At 43.3% G+C, this 25,786-nt stretch overlaps 1 protein-coding gene across 2 annotated transcripts; it reads left to right on the top strand.

The window, feature by feature from the left end:
• The first annotated feature begins 84 nt into the window (after positions 1-84).
• On the top strand, positions 85-25,644 carry LOC135189110 (uncharacterized). Of its 2 annotated transcripts, XM_064169124.1 has the most exons (14): positions 217-529; positions 3,552-3,671; positions 4,605-4,724; positions 6,391-6,510; positions 8,334-8,456; positions 9,563-9,645; positions 10,824-10,949; positions 12,184-12,229; positions 13,282-13,415; positions 17,367-17,495; positions 19,304-19,418; positions 20,336-20,470; positions 21,641-21,766; positions 22,695-25,644. In XM_064169124.1, the coding sequence occupies exons 1-14, from the start codon at positions 304-306 to the stop codon at positions 22,814-22,816; spliced, it is 1,725 nt and encodes a 574-aa protein (XP_064025194.1). In that variant the 5' UTR covers positions 217-303; the 3' UTR covers positions 22,817-25,644. The 2 variants fall into 2 exon arrangements, with proteins under 2 accessions (XP_064025193.1, XP_064025194.1); XM_064169123.1 differs by lacking the exon at positions 6,391-6,510 and having other exon boundaries at positions 85-529.
• Positions 25,645-25,786: the final 142 nt, after the last annotated feature.

Raw genomic sequence — 25,786 nt, 5'->3', positions numbered from 1 at the left:
TTCTTCAAGCAAGGGGAGGGTGTTTAAATGTGGCTACAGTCAAGCCTTTAAAATAATACTTTGCAGGCTCTGGGATATCTGCAGGAACCAGCTTTGTTGGACAATGTAGCTTTTTGGATCCAGAAGCTTGTCTGCTTTACAGCATCTGCACACGGTGTAGTGTTAACATCCTTAAGACAGGACAAACAGGCAGGATATTAGTGCAAAAGTGGAGAAGTTTTCATAGGATCACTGGAGTTGAGAAGAAACTTTTCTTTCCATTTCCATCCTTGTCATCTTGGGGTTGCTTCTGTTGAAACAAGAATGGGTCAGCTGTGTGGACGATGCTTGCAGCTGCTACATGACTTCATAGCCTTTGTTCAGAGGATGTCCTCCAGCTTGGTGCATTGCATCAAGGAATGCTTAACTCTAATAAGAAAATGCTCCTGCTTAAAACAAAATGGCTCTAAAACCAGACAGCTCTACAAGCCCATCCTGCAGCCCCATGAGAAAGTGACAGCACAGGAGTTTCTGCAGCATATTGAAACAGGTAAGAGGGCTTGGGTTCTGATTTTGTTTGTTGGGTTTGGGGTTTTTTCCCTAAAGGGGAAGCCAAAGGAAATGCATGTTATGCCTTAAAAACAGATTGATGACTGAACTGTTGTGGCACGGCACGGAGCACCTTGGTGATGATGTAGGAGAGGCTAGAGCTACAAAGCATTTTCTTTGTGTACAAAGCACCGAGGGCTTTAAGTGGTGTCACAGTTGGATCTAGGTGGGAACAGCTACTTTCTTGCTCTGCCACCACTGTTAATGTATAACCCATGTAAATATGTTTCACTGAAGTGAGTCTTTCTTGTAATTAAAGTTAATTTTTTAAAGTCAGTTTCTGAAGGCACAAAGCTAGAATCAGACTGAGTGATGCTGGAGTGCCAAGCTGGGAGCAGGTAAATCACAAGATAACAGAATGTTAGGGGTTGGAGAGGACCTCTGGAGATGATCGAGTCCAACCCCCTGCCAGAGCAGGACAACAATCACAGTGTGGTCCTGGCTGAGTTGTGCACATCCATGCTGTCTGGCTGCAGAACACCTAGACTTGCACTGCGAGTGCTCTGTACATGAGCAAGGTCAAAGTCACTCCAAGACAAGCACCGTTGAGGCTTCCAAGCAACTAGTTTGCCTAAGTGCTTTTGTGCAATTACTTTAGTCTCAAGGCTTTAAAACAGTTACGGGATTCTGCTTGCATTAAAGTAGATCTGTAATGCTTTGTATGTCTTTACAAGCTGCCTGACTAGTCCTGGCTTATCTGTTTGAGATGGTCTCTCTATCCTGTCGCTAGAATAGTCAATGTAGGCAGTTGTCCAACCTGAAAATATACCTTGTCTCAAGCTCAGGCAGGAGCCGTTGCTTGTTTGGTTTTGCTTTGGTTCACAGCTAATTCAGTATATTGCTTTAACAGCCTTGGCCTAAAGCTACTGTGCAAAATTGCATATCCTTCTGGTTTTATCTGTGTGAAAGGTGTGGAACACAAACTACTATTTCTGACCTTGCCTTTTTGGGGCCATAGAACCATTTTGTAAGGGGGACCTGGAGAGATGGTTTTCCTTGGCATGGCACAGTTAATGCTATTCTAAATGATCTGTTGTGGAACAGCCTTTGGAATAATTGCTGTGATGCCAATGGTGAACATCAGTGAATTGGCCTCAGCTAGTATTAGTTGGTGCCTGTGGGGAGTCTTGTGCTGCTGATACAGTTCACCAATTGTATGTTAAAAACTGGCTAAATTCTGAGGTCTGTCTGTGGAGTATGGAGTAGGACCAGATCTTTTACTCAGTACAGTAGGGATCTTCCAGGGCTGAACTTCTTCCAAAGGCTTCTATGCTGCTGACTGTATAACAGACTCTCTTAGCAGTATCTCAGCTCAGCTGATCAATCAGGTGTCATGAGGACTTGCTGAGAAGAATAAGTGTCTGTGTTCTTGAGGAATCCTTTCTTCTCTCATATGAGTCTTCAAAAGGCTGGTCTGTCTTGGATCCTCAGGACCTGGGGTGCAGCAGCAGGGAATCTAGAGCTTCTGTGATAGCAGTATGCAGATAGCAATGTGTGCTGTCAGGGTGGACACAATGTCTGTGATAGGACATACACAGCAGCCAAGAAGAAAAGTCAAGGCTAATTGCTTGAGTGGCCAAATCCTGCTGCCAAGATGGCTGGAGGCAGGGAAACCTCACAAAGAGTACAAAAACACATCCTTCTTGCACTCACCTGTGTATGTTACTGCAAGCTGAAGCAAGCCCAATCCTCAGTTCTGGACAAATCATACTAAGCAGGAAGCTAATATTTGGACTATTTGAGTACAGGGGAGAGACCTCATGGTTAGTAGTTGTACTCAGCTATTAGCTAGGACAGCAAATGCTTAATGTTACAAGCAGGTGGAGATTCTGAGTGGCTTCTTCTTTATCATCCACCAAAGAAGAATGCACAGATATGTGGGAGATTGTGAAAGTCAGTATGTAAGGAACTAAACCTTGCATACAGTGGCTAGTCCTTCCCATTGTGTGTCTTGTTAATTATTAAACTAAATTGGTCTTTACATGAACTAATTTTGTGAAACACACTTACCTAATCCTTAGAGTTGGAGTTTGCTACTCTTGATGTGTCAGCAGTTTCTAACCGCTTGAGATACTGGCTGGGTTTTGGACTGAGGCTTGAACTCTCACATACTTCACATCCCTCCAACGTCTTTGTCCCGTGGGAAGTAGCTAGAATTTGTTCACGAGCTACTTCAGTCCTTCAGGCACTACTTTAGTCTGTTGTCTGAAAGCAGATCTATTAATAGTTGCTCCACCAGTTTATACTGCCTTACCTTTTTGTCTGTTTATACTGTTGAGCAGAGGTTCAATGGCCCCATTTTTTCCCCCCCTCTCTGTTGCTCCATTCCACACATTATGATTACATTATGCAGTGACTTACAGAAGTCATGCATGGCTGCTATTGCCTGATGGCTATTGCTGAACATCTGGTTTATTCATAGGGGAACTATCATACTCAAGAACAGGTAGAATGTTAGACATTTCAGCCTCAGGCAAGCCCATTTGCAAACCATGTTTCTGTTCTCTGAAATCCTTTAGTTGGTTTCCTGTCCTGGGTATTACAATAAACTTAAAACATACTACATTAAAAAATATGTGCTCTTTCTATACCTTATAACTATGAACACCATGGTCAGTAGATATATTTTAAGAAAGTTCTGTGATTCAGGAGGGGAAAAAAAGGGATTTTTAGAGAACAAGAACACCTGCATTTTATATTGGATAGCATAAAAGTGTCTAAGGGTTATAATTTATCTTGCTTCCAACTACTAGCTTTGTGAGCTTCACAAGAGGCGTTGCCAAGGACAGGTTATTCCAGATTCATGTATTGCTTCTTCACAGAAACATGAATAAGGATGCATGGGCTGTATGGAGTTGTTGCAGTGCAAAAATCATTAAGTGATTGGTTTGGTTTAATTTCTTTTTTGGAAACTAACCCTTTTCAGGTATAACCGAGTCTGTGCTGTCGTTATACATCTTCAGGTTTTGAAGTGTCACCACTTGGAAAGGACCCTCTAGAAGCCTTGAGGACCTTAGCCTTTTCAGAAAACCCAGGATTACAGCAGTCTGCTGCCCTCTATTACTTGCATATGAGTCAGCACAGTAAGTTATACCATTGCATTAGAAAATGCTCACGTAATTATAAGTATTTTTCCACTTGTAAAACTCCCTTTGATCCATTAATCAAAGTTGGTTTGGGTTTTTTTTTTTTCCCTTTGATGCTGTGTTGCTTGCTAAGGCAAAATGGAAATGCTGCCATTGCCATGTTTTATTCTGGATTTTTGCTATGAGACATCTCTCCTGAGACTGTCATTTATGTAATTGTAAACTTCTGGAAAAAGACTTGGCAGAACCCAAAGCAGTTCAAGTCAATGTATACTGAATCTCCTGGGAGCACCGCAGTCAAAACCGTGGTGGAAGGAAAGGGACATGGTGATTGCTTAAGGTTTTATTTTATGTAGTTTTTGGAAGAGGACAAAGCCATAGGGGCCAGATTATCTTGGAAGCTGATGCAGGAAGCATTCTTCTTTGCTTCTGCTGTCCTGTGGAAGACAAAACTCCTGGGGTAATCTGTAAATGGTCAGAAGTCAGCCTAGATGGGCCAAGTAAGATTGCAGTGAGTTTGGGTCCTGCAAAAAGCTAGAAATTCAAGTGACAAGCAGGCTGTGATTTATGTATCTATTTGTTTGGTTTAAATTTACTTCAAGAAGAATATTCTGCTGCTTGGTGTGATAGCTTTATCCCATGAAGGTTTTTTCCTGGCTAAAAAGGGCAGACAACCACAACTTGAGGACCTGCTATGAGGCAGTGTGACTTGTTTGGTAGCAAGTCACATTGCTTCCTTTCTCGTGGTGTTTTTTAAGTGCCTGATTATTCAAAGCCTTTGCAGGAAAGTTGCCCTGTTTTGCTGGTAGCATTGGAATTTAAATGAAGGGGAATACTGCTCAGGTAGCACCTGAGGCTTAAGACCAACAGGAGAAAAATGTGACTGCGGTAAACAGTGAGACTCCTGAATATCTCCTGTCCTTCCTGCAGTGAACATCCCCCTGCCTGTGGAGCACCTGGAACCCTTCTATGCTTTATTGCGGTCTACTGACCTGGAGGTGCAGCAGATGTCTTCTTTGTCCCTTGTCAACTTCTTGCTGGAAGGAAATGGTAAGCAATTAACAACGCGTTCCTGTTGAAGAGAAAAAGGATCTCTTCAGCTAGACTGAGACAAAGGAGGGCACATCTAAACACACAGGTTTACACAAATCCAAATTTTTGTTTCTTGAATCTGTTTGTCTGCGAGCCACATCCTAGATTCTGCTGACACCAGGGTATGTCAGATCCCTCCAGCTACATTATATGACAAGAGATCTTGGGTCTGTGCATAAAGGCTGATAAATTATGCCCAGGCTAGCATGGGAACAGCTTGTACTGTTGTCATTCTTGGATCAAGAGCCCACCACTTACCCTTTCAAGCAACACACACAGCTTTTAGAAATGAACTCTGCCTATGAGACAGAGTTTTCTTGTTATTTATTAACTGGACCTTGCTCTTAAATTGCTTGCAGATTTTTGAAAAAGAAAGTGTTTCATAGAATTAATTTCCTCCTGTAGCTAATAGAGCAAATGCAATTGAGATAGGATCAGGGAGCTGCAGATGGCAAAACTTCTCAATTAAGTTTATATTGACAGACAGGGCATGAATGCCCCACACCTCATCGACCCAGTCCTTGTTGCCTTTGCTACTGCACACCCTAGCACCTGGGCCACAACAGGTGTTCCGTCACACTACCCAGTAATAGCAGAAGACAGGATCAGTCTTCAATGAAGCTGGCTTTCTCCTTTTTCCTTAAGGATCTAGCTGCAAATAAGATCACTATTTACAAGTGAAAAAAAAAGCATAAACATTTAAAGGATGGAGCTGAAGAAGAAAAAAAGAGAGGGCTGAGTAAATGACAGACTTACTGGAAAGCTGCCACTGTGCTTTCCAAAGTGAACCTTGTGGTTGAAAACAGAATTGCTTGCAGACATGTATGGGACCTCCTGACCTAGAACCTCTGAATCTCTTAGGTTCCTTCAGGAGTCTAAAGAGGAGTTGAGCAAACCAAGCTAGCAACTGTGGGTGCCTTTCAGGCTGCTTCCATAGAATCATAGACTCAACCAGGTTGGAAGAGACCTCCAAGAGCATCCAGTCCAACCTAGCACCCAGCCCTGGCCAGTCAACCAGACCATGGCACTAAGTGCCTCATCCAGGCTTTTCTTGAACACCTCCAGGGATGGTGACTCCACCACCTCCCTGGGCAGCCCATTCCAATGCCAATCACTCTTTCTGGGAAGAACTTCCTCCTAACATCCAGCCTAGGCCTCCCCTGGCACAACTTGAGACTGTGTCCCCTTGTTCTGTTGCTGGTTACCTGGCAGAAGAGACCAACCCCACCTGGCTGCAGCCTCCCTTCATGTAGTTGTAGACAGCAATGAGGTCACCCCTGAGCCTTCCTCCAGGCTGCACACCCCCAGCTCCCTCAGCCTCTCCTCATAGGGTCTGTGTTCCAGGCCCCTCACCAGCTTTGTCGCTCTTCTCTGGACACATTCCAGCACCTCAACATCTTTCTTGAGTTGAGGGGCCCAGAACTGGACACAGCACTCAAGGTGTGGCTTGATCAGTGTTGAGTACAGGGGAAGAATAACCTCCCTTGTCCTACTGGCCATCTTAGGTCCATTCTGCATACGGATAATACAGACACTCAAAGCAGTCAAAGGGAGATATATTCTTTGACAAAGGCATTAATGTTTACTTTTCTGTTTGCCCATTTTTTCTTGACTTGATGAATAGTTGACAAAGAATTAGTTGTCCAGATGGGTTTACTTGAGCCAATCCTCGATCTGCTTGAGTCAGAGGATCCCACTGTCCAGTGTAATTCCTGTGCCTGCACCATGACTTTGGCTGTTTTGGGTGAGTGTGCTGTTCTTTCTCTTTCACCTCTGCAGTGAATTAATCCAACTCTTACCTCATATTTCAAGGTGAAACAACATGTTTGCAATTGATGGAGGAGTCATAAAATGAAGCAGCAAATTTTGGTATTCCTACATTACAAATTTAACCTCTTGGGACTCCAATTAAAACTTTTTTTTCCTTAGTGTTTCTGACCTTCATTCTTTTCTGATTACAATGCTTTTTCTGATTTCCAACCCAAGTATATTTGTGACCAGCTAATCTTAATTAGCCTCTCCATGGGCTTTTGCTTCAGTAGTTCTGCCTCTCTGATGTCTGTGCTGATGAAGCTCCTTCATTTTACTAGACTGAAAAAGCCAAGCTTATTTAAGGCTCCTCTTGTAAGCAAGGCTCTCCATTCATGTTCCTAGCCCTTCTGGGTGTAAATTATATGTTCCAGAAATGGAACACAGCAATTTTATCTGCTCTCAGGCATTATTACAGTCCCAAAATGTGCATAAATGCTGCAATAGGTCTATTTTGAATTCATCTCTTCTGAAGGAGAAATCACCAGAAATGTGCAGTATTTCAGCTGGGGTCTCACCTGTGTCTTTCATTGTGGCATCCAGGGAAATGCATTTTGTGGTACATCTATCACACTTGCCTTTTTGTGACTGCATCATAGCGATGTTGCCATCTTGCAACTGACTCAGTCACTTAGTTTTCCTCCTTCTCTGCTGTTTGCTAAAGACACCAGCTAAAAAAAGCTCTGCAACAAATGTTTCCAAGTGCACATCTCTGCATTTTGTACTGTAAGAATCATAGAATCAACCAGGTTGGAAGAGACCTCCAAGATCATCCAGGCCAACCTAGCACCCAGCCCTAGCCAATCAACTAGACCATGGCACTAAGTGCCTCATCCAGGCCTTGCTTGAACACCTCCAGGGATGGCAACTCCACCACCTTCCTGGGCAGCCCATTCCAATGCCAATCCAATTCCAATGCCAATCCAATGCCAATCACTCTCTCAGAGCCACATTCAGCCTGGCCTTAAAAACCTCCAAGGATGGGAGGTGATCTGCTGGAAAGCAGCCCTGTGGAGAGGGACCTGGGGGTGCTGGTGGCTAACAGGTTACCCATGGCACAGCAATGTGCCCTTGTGGCCAAGAAGGCCAATGTGATCCTGGGGTGTATTAGGAAGAGTGTGTCCAGCAGATCAAGGGAGGTTCTCCTCCCCCTCTACTCTGCCCTGGGGAGACCTCATCTTGAGTACTGTGTTCAGTTTTGGGCTCCCCAGTTTAAAAGGGACAGGGATCTGCTGGAGAGGGTCCAGCGGAGGGCTGCAAAGATATTAGGAGACTGGAGGGCATGGCTTATGAGGAGAGGCTGAGGGACCTGGGGCTTTTTAGTCTGGAGAAGAGGAGACTTAGAGGGGATTTGATAAATGTTTATAAGTATCTGAGGGCTGGCCAGGAGTGGGGGGATAGGCTGTGCTCACTGCTCCCTGGAATAGGACAAGGAGCAATGGGTGCAAATTACAGCAAAAGAGGTTCTGCCTCAACACAAGGGGGAACTTCTTTACTGTAAGGGTCACAGACGCTGGAACAGGCTCCCCAGGGACCTTGTGGAGTCTCCTTCTGTGGAGACTTTCAAGGCCTGCCTGGATGTGTTCCTCTGTGATCTATGTTAGATAGCATTGTCCTGCTCTGGCAGGGGGGTTGGACTCCATCTCCTTGGGTCCTTTCCAACCCTTAACATCCTACGATCCTGTGCTTCTTGTCCTGCTCCTGGCTGACAGGATGTGGCAATATCTTATGTTTTCTTTCTCTGCTTCTTTTCTCCAGAGTCCAACAGAGAGGCTATTGGTGCTGCTGGAGGAGTTACACCCCTACTGTCTCTTGCCAATTCCTGTGATCCTAGAGTCCAACAAAATGCAGTTGGTGCTATTCTCAACCTCACACAATCAGGTACCTTCTGACTAATGGTTTGTCTAGAACTGCTGGAAGAATATGTCACAAATTATTTCCTTTTCCAAGTAGCATCCAGTTGATACCATAGGATTACAATTTAAGTTTGGCCTCTCTTTAGCTAATGCAGACATTTTTTTGCCTGTCACCAAAACACAAATATTTCCAGTACATGAAGGGGACCTACAAGAAGGATGTAGAGAGACTGTTTACAGAGGCCTGCAGTGACAGGACGAGGGGCAATGTCTTCAAACTAGAGAAGAGCAGATTTAGATTGGATGTTAGGAACAAGCTCTTTGCTAGGAAGGCAATGGAATGCTGGAACAGGTTTCCCAGAGAGGCGATTGAGGCCCCTTCTCTGGAGATACCCAGGGTGAGGCTCAACAGGACTCTGAGCAACCTGATTTAGTTGAGGATGTCCCTGCTGACTGTGGGGCAGGGTTGAACTAGATCAACTTTGGAGGTCCTTTCCAGCCTAGACCATTCTATGATTCTATGAATTTTCAACCCTAAGGGGGTAATGTACAAATACTTAAATCATCAAAGAAACAGAAAGGTAAATAATAAAAATAAACCCAGACAGGTTAAAGAAATAACTTGGACTAAATGGTTACCAGCACATCTGGTGGTACTTTGAAGCAGTCTCTGAAGGTTAAGCACCAAGGTCAAGCTCTTGGAACGTTTGGCTTGTATCCCTAACTCCATGTTGGAAGATGCAAAATGGAGCTATTATGGGCCAAACACTAATGGCTCCTGGGATGTGTGCCAACAGCTGTAGGGAAAAAAAAAAAGGCAGTATTTGGTCTTCTGCAATAATAGATGCACTGCCATACCTTAACTCTGAAAACTCCCCAGCATTAAATCACACCTATCTAGATGACACCGTTATCCCAGGCATCACACTGCACAAGCTCTACGTTAGATACTCTCCAGTCACACTGGGTGGCAGTCACACTGATTAGTATGTATTTAGACAACATCACCACTCTCTAGAATCCAGTGATTGAGCATATCCTTTTTGAACAGTGCCTCCAGATGAGGAGGAGGGAAGGCAAACAATACACTAACAGTATTTTTTTTTGTTCTTCTTGTATTTTAAATGGCAGAGAAAATGCAGCAGGTCCTATGCAAGGAAGGAGCCCTACCAGTTCTTGCCTTGCTGCTGGACTCTTCTGACTTAGAAGTGCAGGTATGGCTCAACCAAGTCAGATTTTTAAACAGTAACAGTGTGTCTGAAAGGAGAGCAGAAACCCCAGCATGCAGAGATGAAAAAAAGGAGAGGAGGCAAGGTTTCCCTAGGGGAGTGGGAAAAAATGTGAGAACATCTCAGTGAAACTCAGCTCAGTCAGATAATGCATATTCAAAATAGTTTGTCTAACTCCACAGGAGAGATTTTATGATGCAGAAGCACACACACACATAGTTGTTAGGCTGTTACCTTCTCATGTCTTTCAGATCATCAGACAAGTTGCAGAGAGGCCTCTTCTTCTGGTGCTTTTTTATCCTGACTTTGATCTTCCACTCCAAGCAATTTTACTGTGTGTTCTGAGGGCATAACTTCTAAGATTATTTTTTTCTCTTATTGTAAATGTCTGGGAAATCTTCCTATTTTATGCCTACCACAGACACCTCTTTGTGAGTCTGCATACTTAAGGGAGAGCTGGCCTTCAATCAAAAGTATGCCAAGGAAAAGCTATGAATCAGAGTTGTGAACCTTAAAATCCACTAGTTCATTCACTGAGTCCTTTTGAGTAGTACAGGATTGTTTCCCCCATTGCTTTTCTTACCCCTGATGACATTTCTTTTAAATACCTGAAGTGGTAGAGCCTCTGGAATTGCTTTCTGCAAACTGTTTCAGCATTGTCAGCCTTCTCACAGATTGATCTTAAAATTTCCTTCTCTGCAGTTCAACCTGTTTCTTCTAATTATACCTGCCTAGTAATACCTGCTCTTATATATATAATCCTCCCTGGCATTGATGTTTAAACCCTTTGAAAATGATCTCCTGGCATACTAGGGCAATGACTACTTCCAGCTTGACTAAATACATGTACATGTGTAATAGAGTGGATGCAGATGACCTAACTTAGGTGCCAACAGCAGTGTTGCTGCAGGAGCACAGTGTCCTGCTGGATTTGTACAACAGATAGTGCCACAGCACAACTGCTGTTGCAGCTCTAGCAGATTGCATCCATTTTCCTGGAGGAAGCCAGCTTAGATTCTTACCACATCTACCCAACAAAACACCCTTAATATGACCCACCCAATGATTTTCAACAGCTCCAAATCTCAACATTTCTCCAATGAATTTTTATTCTCATCACCACTGTGACCTTCTCTCTCTTATTTTCTCTTTGTTCTCTGCAGTATTACAGCTGTGCTGCACTAAGCAATGTGGCAGCCAATGTTCAGCACCACGAAGCCATGCTGAGACCCAGCAACAGGTTCCTGCTGCGTACGCTCATCTCTCTCCTGTCTTCTTCTGTGGATAAGGTAATGCTGTAGCTTTCTCTTTGTGTAAAGGCTTAGCAAAGAGTAGAGCTAGAACTTGGGCTTCCCATTCTAGTCTTACACAACTCTGCTCATCTGTTGTGTATGTCCCTGTTCAACATCTATCGTGCAAGAAAGGCAGATGTATTAGAAGATACATAGGTGCTACAAAGTCAATGTATGAAGAGAGGAAACCATTAGAGCTGTTCCACAGCTCTGGACACTTTCTTTAGACAATGACTTGTATTATTTACAGTTTAAACTGTATGTGTGAAATGCTCTGTCCAGGCTCTCAACTGTCTTTCATCACTGTGTCTGTGACACACTTCTCTTTTTGGTATCCTTGATTGTACGACTTCAAATAATAAGATCATGGAAATTTTGCTTTCATAGAATCATAAACTGTCAGGGCTGGAAGGGACCTCAAAATCCATCTAGTTTTAACCCCCCTGCCATGGACAAGGACACCTCACACTAGATCAGGTTGCTCAGAGCACCCATCCAGCCTGACCTTGAAAACCTCCAGGGATGGGGCTTCCGCCACCTTGCTGGGCAACCTGCTCCAGCGTCTCACCACTCTCATGCTGAAGAACTTCCTAACATCCAATCTCACTTCTAGTTTTGCTCCATTCCCCCTAGTTCTATCACTACCTGACATCCTAAAAAGTCCCCACCAGCTATCCTGTAGGATCCCTGCAGACGCTGGAAGGCCACAATAAGGTCTCCTTCTCCTCTCCAGACTGAATAACCTCAACTGAGTCTGTCTCCATAGGAGAGGTGCTCCAGCCCTCTGATCCTCCTCATGGTCCTTCTCTGGACATGTTCCAGCTTTGTTGGGATCCACACCAAATAAGCTTCAGTAAGCCACCTTTCAGGTTTTAAGGGGTAGAACCTTGCATCAAGTGAGGTGACAGAAGTGTAAAGCAAATGCCAGGAGGTCACTCCTCTCACTTTCCCATAACTTACCCAATACTCTAGAATAAATTAGCATCTGAAGCCATCAGCTCTTCTTTGTCAGCTGCAGGGTGACTGATACTAGAGAAGGCTGAAAAAAAAATCATCAGAAACTTTGGAAAAAAAAAAAGAGTCCTGTCTCAAAACCTGTTCTCTGAAAATAACAGGAGAGCTTCTAGCATTGTTTATATTGTATACAATGGGCAAGAACATGTGCTATTGAAACAGCTCTTTTTTATCATCTCTCTTGTTCTCTCCCCCCCTCCCCTTTTTGCATAAGCAGATTTCAAGCCAGGCATGTGTTTGCCTAAGAAATTTGGCTACGAGTGGTAAGCAATATCTTAGTAATAAGCAAACCACACTTTATTCTTCTTTCTGCCTTTCAGAGTGACCACAGTGAGCCAAGAACCTTTCAAAGTGAAAGCAAAGATACCTTCTTTTCTATGTGTTAATTGGGAAAAGAAGGGTGCAGCACAGGCACTAAATAAATCTGCCTTGGGGCTTCCATGTAGCGAGGGGAAGCATCTGGACAAAGTGGGAGAGGCATCCAAGGTCCTCTTATGTGCAGAGCCTTTGCACTTAATAATTTATTAAGTTTCTCTCCTTTACATTTTTCCCGAGTATTAAAACAGATTAGGGTAGAATGTCTCCTGAGATTGCTTGAGTGGGGATCTGCTTTCTCCCAGGGCATGAATCTGTCTATCATTAAATATAACTCCAAAGCATTTGTCATACTATTCAATGCCCAAGATCTGTTTCTACAGCGTACTTGGGAGGTGAAAGCAGAGGAGTGGCACGCTCAGCATTAGAGCCCGAGGGTCCAGGGTAGAGATGTTCCTTTGGGAAATGCAGAAGTGCTTCGTTTTCAGGCAATCACAATTACAGGGGAGATAGGGGTGAAGAACTGTCGCTTGCCTGGCATAGTCGAGAAGCGCCGGTCTGCTTGGCCTTTTGAGACTGCTGCTCCATCTGCTGGCTGCTCTGGCATTGTCTGTTAGCATCCAAAACCACTCGTGCTGCAGGGACAAGGAGGATGTAAGGATTCAGCCGGGATACCCTTGGCTAACCGTAACTCTGCGAGATAGCTGCTGCTTGAGGAAGTCTTTCTGTCCGTGCATTAGAAGCTGCCACCTTCTTACCCAGTCTTTATGCCAATGAAGGACTCAGAAAACTCCCCTCATTTCCTCTTGCTGAGGTTCAGACACAAAGTGAAGGGTGCCCCCAAACCTACATTCTGTTCTCAAGCCTGTGTTATCCCACCTTAGGGGAGGCATTCCCTAATTTCATCAGTGAGGAACAAGCAAATGTTTATGTGGGGGCCTGAATGCCTCTTCATGGTGCCTTGGAGCTTCCTGACCTTGGTGATTTTTTCCCAAATCAGCAGACATCCAGGCTGAGATGGTTGCTGAGGATGTCCTGCCCAAGCTTCGCTCTCTCCTGGCATCTAACAGCGAGGATGTACGTCATGCCTCCATTGCTCTGCTCTGGATACTGTCCCAGCACACACACAACCAGGTAGGGGAGGTCATTTCCCAGGCCCAGAGAGGTAAGAGTAGTTCTGGCCACCACCTAGAGTAATGCTCTGTTATGGCAAAGCTGTATAAAAAACGCATTCTGAGAGTTACCAATGGGCTCTGTGAGACTCCCCAGTCCTCCTCCCTCCCACCCAGGATACGGTTTGGTCTACTGCATCTGTGCTGTCACTAACTGCTGGAGTCTATCTGTTGTGATGAGAGGGATCCCAAGGATCCCACAGATAGTAAGACTGCCTGTAAGAGGACCAGGGGGATGGTAGAGGGGAAGATGAGTGTTAGCTTCCTTGGATGCATGTACACCTCCCTATGGTCTCCTCAGTCCCCATATTGTAGATCTTCAGATGGGAGTACAAAGGCAGGACATAGGCAAAGCGCCAGGAGACACTAGAACCATGAGGGCAGCTGAAGAAGCAGTTTCTCAGTTCACATTTCCCTGCACACTGAAAAACAGAGAAACTAATTTTGAATGGATTAAAGTGCATCAATACAAAATGAAGTGCACAAATACTTTACTTCCCTGTACAGACAGCTGTTCAAGAGTACATTTGCATAACTTTAACATCTTTTGATTTAGAATGAAGACAGCAAGGGGGAGCTAATACAATTTCAAATCCTTATATATCTTCAGCTAAGTCACTAGAACTTTCCTGTGTCCCCTCATGTCCTTAGTTACAGAACAGCTCTTTTACCCACGTTCAGGGTGAACACCACCAATAGTAGTGCAACACTGGGCAAATACATGAAGAAGTCTGGCTAGAAATAACCCAGCCCATTGCCTTGCACATACACAGCACAGTATGAACCAAACTAAGTCTGGAACATGATGGAAAAAAATGAGTAAGCTCAATGCCTGGGAAGCAGCAACTAGAGCACAGAGCTCTTCAAAGGCATTGTGGCTTCTTAGGTTTTGCTTTAGCTGCATTTAGTACCAAATGTCTTCATTGCTTGTCAAACTGCCTCATGTAATAAAGACACAATTTACTCTCAACAAGCTTACAACTGAAATACACTCAATTAGCTGGAGGCTATTCGAACATTAAAAATGCTACTCACTATGAGGCATTGTCCTGGAACATTGTCCTCACTTCAATTTGCTTTTCTTGCCCTCAGACACCATTTGCACTTTTTGTTCTCTGAATGGAGTACCCACAGCTCCTTTTCTCCCTCACGATGAAACCTCTTCACCAGTACTTCAAACCTCCAGCTACAGAGGGCACAGTGCAGCACCAGTGGGAACAAAGGCAGTGAGAGCTCAGCCTTGTTACACCAGCAGTGAAACAGCCTGTCCTTCATGGGGGAAAAAGGGTCAGCAGCAGGAGGCTGGAAAGCAAAGCATCACCTTCAAGTGTTTGTTCTTCAGCAAGAAGTATCTACACCACAAAATTTGTTCTAGTGAGCAAACATGGCTGTCCCTGACTACTGAGTGTGACTGCTTTGTGTGAGTGAGCCCTGGGCACTCTGAGAAGAGTCTGACCTCTCCTTACTCACATGCTTCCTCCTCACCTCTGTGCCTTTTCTGGCCTGTTTTTCAAACCTTTTCTTTCTTTAACTCAGGCTGAATTTTCTGTGAGTGAAGGAAGGACTTCTCCATGGGAACAGCTGTTGCAAAACAAACCACTGAACAAAGCTAACCTTTACAACCTAGTCGAGTGATGCTTAAATTATTACAAATGCTACCCAGGATACAATAGGGTAGAATTCATCTGCCCTCTCATTGCCATGAAGCAACCCCCTAGGAATGCTTCACAGGAGCTCCTCTCTCTGCTTAAACCCCTTTTTTGCCATCCCTTGGCCAGGCTCTTGACAGCAACTCCCAGCAAGTGCTGGAAGACTTCCCTGTTGCAGGAACAATCTTATTCAGCTCTCCCAAGGACAGCCCAGTCCCAAAACACTAATGAAAAAACCAAACAGGCAGACTTTGTGAGAAAACAGCATTTTAAATCACATTCTTTGGAGCAGAGACCTGAAAATCAAAGGGGCAGGGGACTGTCTATCTCAGGTGATGCCACTGACCTTCACCTCCAGATACAAAAGAACTTTGCCTTCCTGTGTTGCTACCTGGTATGGGATAATACTTATCTTAGCAAGAAATCCCTGGATAGGGGGTGCAAGTGCAGCACTGCTTCTGGAGTGATTTTTTTCTTGATTCTTCTTTATCTTTTTTTTTTTAATATACTTTCAGTCTTGCAGAAGTTAGATCAATATCCATCTGGATGGCCCAATCCATTTTTACTCAGAGTTTTCAGGTAATTCCCTCATGATGTGCAAGACTGAGCCAGGAAAAAAAAATTGGGATTCCAGCCATATGCCAGCCAAGACCATGGTTCAGCACAATTTAAAGTACTGCCCCCTGCTAATGTAGGTCCTTAGTAAACAGAAGAGCTTGGCAGGGAAGTTATTGTGTATTAGAAAGTTCATGTATAGTCCATAGAAAATTTCCTCCTATCAGGCTGTAGCAAATCAAATCAGGGTACCACAGCTGATAGGATTCTGTGGAAATAAGCACACTTGGTCCAAAACCTGCCACCAATGGAAATTTAATTGCATTATCTAAAATCATACTATATCTGCCTTTGAAGAGAAAGAGGAGTAAAACTAGAGAATATTTCTATATATATGAGTTCATAAATGCCCTGAGTTTAGGCATATCAATGCCCCTTCCATCTACTTTCATTTTTCATTATGAAAGGATTGCTGAATGTCTCAGTGCTTAAAATAGACACAAGTGAAGGTGTCAGCTGATACACTTTTGAAATGTAACTTCAGTAGGAGAAAGATGCAAGTTAAACTAATTTTTAAAGCCATATGCCTTTCAAAGCTGCTTTAGTGATCCTGACCTTTCACAGGTTTCAGGATCATGCAGTTCTGCTCAGCTGTATACAGGACTGATGATTTGTCTTACATTGAACACTACTGCTAATGTATTACTAATGTATAATGTATAGATGTAATGTATACATCCTTAATGCATAATATATTGCTGATGTTGTGGAGTGTCCTTCTCTGGAGGCATTCAGAACCTGCCTGGGTGCATTCCTGTGCAATCTGATCTGAGCAAACCTGCTTCAGAAGGGATGTTGGACTAGATGATCTCCAGAAGCCCCTTTCCACCGGTACCAGTCTGTGATCTCAGTTTCTAGATAGCACAAATATAGCTCATTGCTAACAAATACAAGTACTGTATAATGAACTCAAATTCAGAGAGGAAAGGGACTGAAAGAAAACACCTTCCCAAGAGGAAATCTTTTGCTAACCTAGAGCCTGCTGAAATCAGGTTTCTCTCTATAAAAGGCACTGGCCCCTTAATCCATGTTGTTGTTGAGAAAGCTAGCTGGGCAGCAAGCCAAACTCAGAAGATCTGATTCAATTAATAGTAGTGGTAAGTGAAGGAAAACTCAGTGAAGTCCCTCTAAAGTAGCCATCAAACGCAGATTAAAACATGCATATAAATTCAGAATATGATGTTCAAAAGGTGCTACTGAAGTGGTGCTTGATCCCAAACTGATCTAAGCACAGAGTCCATTACTGTAGGTGAGGTAAGTGGCTGTGGTACTCAAGGACACACTACTGCTGCTACTACACCATGTACTTTACCATCCACACCTGAGCCGACCAATTCTCCTTCCAGTCAGGATCACATGTCCTTCCCCTGACTGCTAGCAACCTGTGGGAAGCATTTGGTGCAAACAAAACTAAACTACCAAACCTAAAAGACTCCAGTTTTCCACAGCAAGTGCACTGCAGATCAGTGTCAGTCAGTACCTCGGATTTTGAGAGAAAAAGCACAGGACCCAGCTGCTACACCACTTGTTCCAGTGAGCTAAATAATGCTCTTCCTGCAGAGCTAAGACCACTCTATCTACAGTTTGCTGCAAAGCTGCAGTGTGTTGTCCCTGCTGGATGTAACTGTGATATCGGTTGCTCTTCTCAGGACACTCTGGCATGTGCTGAGCTGCTGCAGAGCCTGGGTATGCTAGTGTCAGCACATAAAACAGACCCCGTGATTGTTGGCCATACTGCTTGTATCATCAAAAACCTGAGTCTTTCCAAAAACAGACAGGTAGGTACTCAAAATCCTTCACTGGGAGGTTGCAGTTCTGTTTATATCAAATCAGCACTACCTACAGAAAGAGTTTATGTTTAAAATGGAACATATGCCAAGGATACTCCACAGGGAATGGTGTGTATGAATGAAAGCAAGGGTTTTTTCATGTTTTTCCACTACAATACAAAAGTGCTAATGAAGGTAAGAAATGTTTAATTTTTCCTATGAGAGATGGTGTTACCTCATCTGAATGACATTATCATAGGTACAAAATGTAATAGCAAAGATAATTTCCTACTAATTAAAGGAACCATCTAGGAAAATCTGAGGTTTGCTGTAAACTGCATCTTTAGTTTCTAGCTCTCACTCTCAAGCTGTGTTATCCAGATATCATGTCCAACACTGATCTAATTTCACTCCCAGCTTGTTAAATATTATACACCTTTTGTTTGCTTGGCAAGATATTAGTTATGCCCTGATACTATAAAGATCTCTGTAGCTGACTTTGCTTTTAATGAAATCCATATCCTCAGATGCACTTCCTTTCTCCTTGCATTTTAAGTCATCAATGCCACTAGCAACAATCAATATGGGGGAAGTAAACCTATCCAAATCCTTGTCTCTGCTTTGCCCCGCTTTCTAATGCACACTTTTTGAGACTCAGTCCCCTTTTTCTTTCCTTTTTTCAAGATCCAGTTACCACTAGTTCCAGAGAAGGCCCACAGTAAGACTTAAAAATGGATCATCTTTTCAAAGTTTGCTTAAAAATATCACCATCTTTGATGCTTAAGTTCTGTGACTTTATTCTGTTATCAGCAGGGAGATGGCTCACATTTGTAAAGCTTTAAAATGTGGAGACTGTTTAAGCTCTCACTGCACAAGTGAATCCACAGATAAGAGGTTCTCAGGGTCAGTTCTAAGGAACCATCTCTAAAACACTTAAGAGTCCTTGGCACAAGAGGAAAAAAAAAGCTTAGTTCTTATGTCAGCAGGACATGAACAGATTGTGGGAGCTTGAAAAGGCAATAGTCTTGAATCCAGCTTCAACCTCTAAGCAGCAAGTTAAAACCCTGCAATATCAGATGAGCACACATAAAGAGATTCCCTTCTGCTAATAGATACCTGAGCACCCTTTGCTAGGACCTCCCAGGTAACTCATTCAGGATTCATTCCTTAGTCTTTTGTGCTTTTAATGTAGGTCAGCACAGGGTAAGTCTCCTGATGGTATTCACCTCAGTCTCCAAAATACATACCCCAGTGCAGCTGTCCCAACACCACTTTCAGAATAGCAGATTCAACCCAAAAGATAAAGGATACACAAAAATGCTCAATTTATAACATTTCTCTCCAGAAACAGAACTCACCCTGGCTAGGTGAGAGGTTTCATATTTCTGCAGATCAGAGCATTTTGACTCCAGAAAGTTTTCAAAGCCCTGAAGGCAAAAAAGAAAAACTTGCCTGGTGCTCTGCCCCAGAGCACTCAGCTTATTCACTTCTGCAGCAAGACTCAAGCAACTGACAGCCCAATGCTAGCACACAGACTGGTACTGCAGCAGTTGGTCAGGAATTCTTTGAGCTCTGAGTGATCTGTGACCATGAGAGCATCCCACAGACAGAGCTAGCCTTGGAAAATGCCTAAAATTAGGTGATCTCTGAACAATTCAAGGTGTTTCTTACCTTGCTGTGGTAAGTATGTGAGGAGACATTTGCATTATTGGTACTTTATCCCTCAGTTAAGAGGGAGTTACTCAGCTCCTCTGAAGTCCTCAGACACCATTAAAACATAACAGAAGTGCTAACCATGAATCACTTTCGTGTTGCAGAGAATCCTTGAGAGCCCATGTATTGAAGTTCTCCTCCAGACCATGCTTTCTACTGACACTCAAGAAGACTCTCTTCATTATGTGACATCTTGCCTTGCTGAACTAGCAAAGCAAGGTAGGGAAGCAACCCCACCACAACTGGCCTAATCTTAGAGGTGTATGTGTCCTTTGTTAATGCTAACAGGAGAAGCAGCACAGGAGGATGTACACAGCTCAAGCCCTTTAAATTCCCTGGGAGTTTTGCTGCAAGCTCCAAGAAGAGCAAAGTCTGACTGCCTGGCAGGACACATGGGCTTGGTTTTTTGCACTCTGTTGAACTGCTTAAAAGCTTTTACTCAAAATTCTTTGTGCTGTACACAGCCTGTCTGCTTTTGCTGTAACATCACCCAGCTTCTTGGGCTGAATTAATTTCACAACAGCAGAAACTAATACAAAAAGAAAAAGGCTAGAACACAAAGTGACTCTTTTTGTGTGTGTAAGAGACCTCAGATTAGCACCCATGGAAGGTAGAGCACACCTCATGGCAGAGAAGATGAGGGTACATTTTCCTAGCCTGCCCCAGCATTGGAATTTGTCTGTCAGACATTTAATCTCTTGTGTCTGGTGTGACCACTGCACAGCTGTCAACATATCACATGGAATTTTGTAAGAGGTGCCTAGCAGCTGCTGGACACGGGGAGGTTGGAGTAGATGATCTCTGAGGTCCTTCCACCCTAGGCCATCCTATGACAGACTAAGCCTGCTAGGCAAGAGTGGATCTCATATAAAGTGATTCAGAACAAACACCCAACAAAACTCCACCAGTTTTTCAAAGCCACAGCCCTATCTTACTGACAGGCTAACCTCAGAACATGGTCCTTTTATTACAGCCTAAGCATACTTACTGCACAAGTTCAGCTCTCCTTTTGCTTCTCCACCTGCAAGAAGGATTCCTTATTTAGGCAGTATAGTTTGTGGCACATCTCTCAGCTTCACTTCTTTAATACTGGAATTTCTGTTTCCAGACTACACTCTTATCTTTCTGTCTTCCAGAAGGAGCCACATTATACATGGTCCAATGGATGAATGAACCCTTGACAAAGTGCCTGCTGAGACTGGCTGGCCAGCTGGAACACACCGAGCCATCCTTCCATGCTGCCTCCATCATCCAGCACCTGATAAGTCATGGTAACTCTCACACAGCATTAACTGTGCTTTCAAAGAGATTTCTGGCTGTCTGGAGTGGAATGAGCCTTTTCCCAAAGGAGTTAACTGTCAGGTGCTGAATGACCCCTAGCATTCCTATAGCATCCTCTGTCTGGTCTCTACACATTTACTAACATAAAATCAACTACAGTCACTCTTGAAATACACGTAAAAGAGTGCTTGAGGGATAAACATGGACTGTAGATATGACTCATGTTTGTTGTCTTACTCAAGCACTATCATTCTGCCCAGCTAGTCTGGAGGCACTTCTGAGGATCTCAAAACCAACTGAAGAAGAAAGGTGGGAGAGCACAGAACACTCCTTAACAAAGGAAAGATGCAACATGTTTAAGACAGGACTTTGACTATCCTCAGTATATACAGTCTGATGGCATCCCTCAGCCATTGGTAGAGGCAGTTACAATGGGATGGCTGCATTGCAAAATTTTACGTTGGCTCTGCTCCCTGAACAGCGAGAGGAAAGCATCTCACAGAGCCAACCGTTGCCACTGTAATTCTAAACTAGATTAGCAAGAGCAGTGAAGTGGCTTTTAAGAACATACATTTTTATAAGTTCCAGTGAGAGAGAATGAAGAGATTATTATTGTTTCCTGCAAGAAACAAACAGCTTAATGCTTAATATAGTTGTCCCATGCAGCTAGGAGCCCTTATAACCTGCAAGAAAAAGGTGTTCAGATGATTCTTGCCACATTCTGTAACAAAGCACGGTTAGATTGGAGTCCTTAGGTGTGTGAGAAACTGAACTTAGTTATGAGTCTCCATTAATGGAAAATGCAAACCAGTTTCAATTCTACCATTGGTAATTTGCAGCAGAGCAAACTCTGAAGTAGTGAACAGAGTCCAGCAGCATAATTGCTTCACAGATGGGTTAACATGACAACTTCATCAGCCAGTGGCCAGTATGTGCCTCACACAGGGACCAGCTTCCCAGCATAGCAGCTCTTTATTTACCTGTACTGTCAGCTGTGCCATTAGAGGCTGCAGTACAGGGAAGGCCTTTACCACTTTCTGCAGCAGCATCGGTTGTAGATGAAGGCAGTTGAGTCATTAAGGACCTGAAACTTACCAAAATTGTTTTCCAAGTGTTTTGAAGGCTCCCATTGATCTCTGGTGGTTCTCCCATTTACGCAGACAAAATGATGCTTTTGTTGAAGCGACACATGAGAGAGATTCAGGCCTACCTCAAGAGTTTTCTTACCCACCAAGAGCTCCGCTTTCAGCAGCTGGGCATCTCTACCTTCTGCAGACTAAGAGAAGGTAACGTCTTCCTGCTGGGCTGATCATCCAGGTGCTGTCAGATGTTGCCTGCTCCAATCAGCAGCAAAAGGACACTGCTTCATAATAGAAATGACAGTGCCAGGAACCTTCCTCTGGCAAGTAGCTTCAGCAAGCAGAATCAGCTCAAGGGCAGCTGTTACCTGGTTTTAAGTACCTACGAGTATCTTATGATAAAGACAGAGGGGACTGTGTGTTTGCTTGGTTTGTTTGTTTAAAACTAAAGGCTTTTTGATCAGAAGGGAAACAGGACTTCAAGTAGGCAGGTTTTTATCCAGTATAAAAACATTTGGCACTAGATGTAGCCTAAAAGCTTTGCAAATACAAGTTTAGTTTGTTTATTGATAAAGCAAGCAAACAAGCTAATAGTATGATTAGCTAATAATAAAGTTGGGATGTTCCACATGTTTTTGATACTTTAACTTTTGTTCCTTGGTTTTATTGTCTATTTTTGATTAGGGTGGGGTTTTTGTTTGGTTGTTGTGTTTGGGTTTTTTTTTTGGGGGGAGCAGGGGTTAGGTGGAAGTTAAGTACAGAGGAGAGTTATAATATGGTAATAAATGTACATAGCATGTAAAGCCAGAGGCAGGACCCTGCTACATCTTCATGTGAACCTGTTGCATAAGGCTGAATTTGGCTTTAAACATCTAGATCTTTAGAATTTAGCAGGAATCTCAAATAGTCATAAGGACAAAAACTGAGTTAGAATCTGCTATGTGTGCTCTGGCAAGCAGGTTGGCCTAGGTGATCTCCAGAGGGCACTTCCAACCCCTATCATTCTTCAGTTGTCTATACTTGACACGGTTAATAAGAACTGTCAGTCGCATCTAACCTGAACTACAAGCTAAGCATCTGCATTAAAAAGAGGGAAAACTGGGAAGCTGCCTAACACTTGTTTTTCCTTCTGTAGATCCAGAATTTTCATTAGTGTTCCAAAAAAGCCAAATGGCCAAACTCCTTGAGCAAGTCCGCCGACAGACAGAAGAAACTCAAGAGCTCCTTCGGGCAGCTATTTGCCATGAAGAAGTGTAGTATTTAAGCCGTGTGGCTTATGAAAACTTACCAGATCCAAGAGCCTGAACTTTCAGAGAAGACAATTCATTCCATTGGCTGCTGTAGTTAAACTTCTCCTGCTGCATACAGTTTCATCTTACAAAAAGGGAGTTTCAATAACAAGGACCAGAGCAGATCAGAAGAGAATCCCTTCAATGCTTTGGCTGCCTGCTTAAGAGGACTACAGCTACATTTCTTCCAACTGTTATGCTTGGGTAATCTGCCATCCTTTGTTTTGGGGCTCCTCACCATCCCCTTCAAAACCACAGTGCTGTGCTCATAAGGTTTTATGCATGTAACAGGCTGATTTTGTTGAAGAGGTATCTCTTGAGTACTCAGTTCCTCTGAATTCATCTCTATTACTGTCCCACGCCTCTCATTTCAGAGCACCTCCTAGAGAACAACACATAGTACAAAGGTTGCAAGCTGATCACTACAGTGAGTAACTGCTGAGAGACAACTCAGGAAAACAGAAAGAAACTTGTGAGAAACCAGAACAGGGGAAGCCTTCAGGCTGATCCCTGCCTACACTGTAGGCACAACTCTCCAGCAGAAGAGCAAAGCCACACAGGTGCAGTTAAATGTGGCACAGAGCACGTTCAGAATATAGCAGCTGCCACAAAAGATTTGGGTGCTTTGTGTTCTAATATAGAAATCCCTGTTCTGCAAATATTATCTCCAAAGGTACTTACATCAGAGACAAAGTGATCAAAGCTGTCAAAAATAGGAACTGATCTTATATTTTGATCAAATTAATTTGAAAATGAGTTACAAAAAGGACATGCATACAGGATACTGAAGCTTGCCTTCAGAGGGACAGTATTTCACAGACCTTTCAGCCAACCAAAACGTTATTTTTCAGGGTAAAACAGCTGTAGCACAGAGCCTTGAAAATATGAGGCACTGTCCTTTTAATGTAAGATTTAATTTGTAAGAGAACAGTAATCTAATAACAGTAATAGTAACCATCACCTATCAGTAATCCAAGTTCACCTTTGATCAGTGCACTTGTTTTTAAATACAAGAATCTGGCTGGAGCTTCACGTTGAACTGACTGGAGTACTGACACTTTGGAACTACTCATGTGACAAACACCTGCTCCCAGATACCACAGTTCCTTCTGACATCATTTCAGAAGAGTTTCCTGTCTTCTGAGGTGCTTCTGACCATGCTGTAACTCTTACATGCACGTAGAGCTTTGGAGTTGCTACTGGCTACAAACAAAGAATAAAAGTGAGATTAAAAAAAAATAATTAACAAAATTAATTCTGTTATAACAAATTGCTCAGCACTGCATTTTACTGTGGCCCAAATCCCTAAGCTTTGTTTTGGTGCTTGGGGGATGCATTTCTGCTAATGATAACCATGCTCAAAAGCCTATCTGCAGTGCAGTAAAAAGGGCTGTTAAAGAGCAGGGCAGATAGGCTGCAGATGAAGCAGTGCTCACCTATGACAGGAATTGTCTTTTGAAATGTCATGTGATAGATATGCTAAGCTGTGGGCATTTGGGCTTAGTAGAACAGAGGACTACAAAGAGATGAATGGCAGAGCTAGGAACAAAATGTCAAACTTCAGGCCACCTCCTATGGTGACTCTAAAAAAACAAATCATGCAACATTAAGTAGTGGTATTAGAGACTCTGTTTGCCTTAGGTATTTAACTGCAAAATATGCATCGAGGTCCTAGCAAGAAGAAAAGTAACTAAGCACTCTTCAGCAGGAATGAGAAGAGAGACGTGAAACAAGCTAAGCTAATGGTGAACAGTGGTGATGTACTAAGCTAAACTCACTGAATGGCACTCTCCTAAGCATTCAAGTTGTGCTGTTAAGAGAAAATAAAGGGGCTGAGTCTTTCCAAAGGACATGGTGTAGCTGCTGTGAAAGGTTACTACTCCATACCTTCAGACTAGCTCTATGACTTCTACAATTGCTAGCTGTATGTCAGTGGGCTTCCCAATTCAAGAGAGACAGGGACCTGCTAGAGAGAGTGCAATGGAGAGCCACAAGGATGACTGGGGGACTTGAACATCTCCCCTGTGGACACAGACTGAGAGACCAGGGGCTGTTTGGAAGAGAAGACTGAGAGGGGATCTAATCAATGTCTATAAATATCTGAGGGGTGGGTGTGAAGTGGATGGGGCCAGTCTGTTTTTTGGTGGCGCACAGTAAATGAGACAAGGACCAACAGTACAAGCTGGAACACAGAAGATTTCACCTCAACATGAGGAGAAACTTCTTTACAGTGAGGGTGACAGAGCACTGGAACAGGCTACCCAGAGGGAGTGTGGGGTCTCTTTCTCTTCAGAGTTTTAAGCCCTGCCTGGATGCATTCCTGTGCAAACTACCCTAGGGGATCCTGCTTTGGCAGAGGGGTTGGACGGATTCGATCTCTGGAGGTACCTTCCAACCTCTAACATTCTGTGATTCTGATTGTCTGAGTAGTTACATCTTACACAGAACAAAGAGAGCTGCAGCAGCAGGCAAAGAGCTAACTTTCCTTTGATAATATATATCAAGAATAACATTCAACAACAGACATTCTCTTGCCCTGCACTTAAAAAAAAAAGGGGAGGGGAGTTAAACCAAGATGTAAAATTTCAGTCAGTTTTCTTTTTTCTTTTCTTTGGATTCTTAGACCTACCAATTGTCATCCAAAATTTCTAGCTTTTAGTTTGTCAAGCCCTTGGAAAGGAGGAAATTATCTTTATCATTTGAAGCAAAGCTGGAATTAATATAAGTCGGTTTTATTGCTGTCCTGTTAAATAAAAAAAGCCACTGTATGAAAAAATGAATCAGACTCTTCATCCCTGTGCTGGAAACAGCAAAGCAAATATTCTGGAGTCTCACAGAAACCAATCAGCATAATTTAAACCTGAACCTAAACAGACCAGGATCAACAGAATTTAAAACTGAGCCTAAATGAATTCTCAAAACTGAATCTCAATCTTAC

The sequence above is a fragment of the Pogoniulus pusillus genome, chromosome 31 (assembly GCF_015220805.1).
Source record: "Pogoniulus pusillus isolate bPogPus1 chromosome 31, bPogPus1.pri, whole genome shotgun sequence".
Lineage (NCBI taxonomy): Eukaryota > Metazoa > Chordata > Aves > Piciformes > Lybiidae > Pogoniulus > Pogoniulus pusillus.
This window is presented reverse-complemented; position numbering and strand designations above follow the sequence as displayed.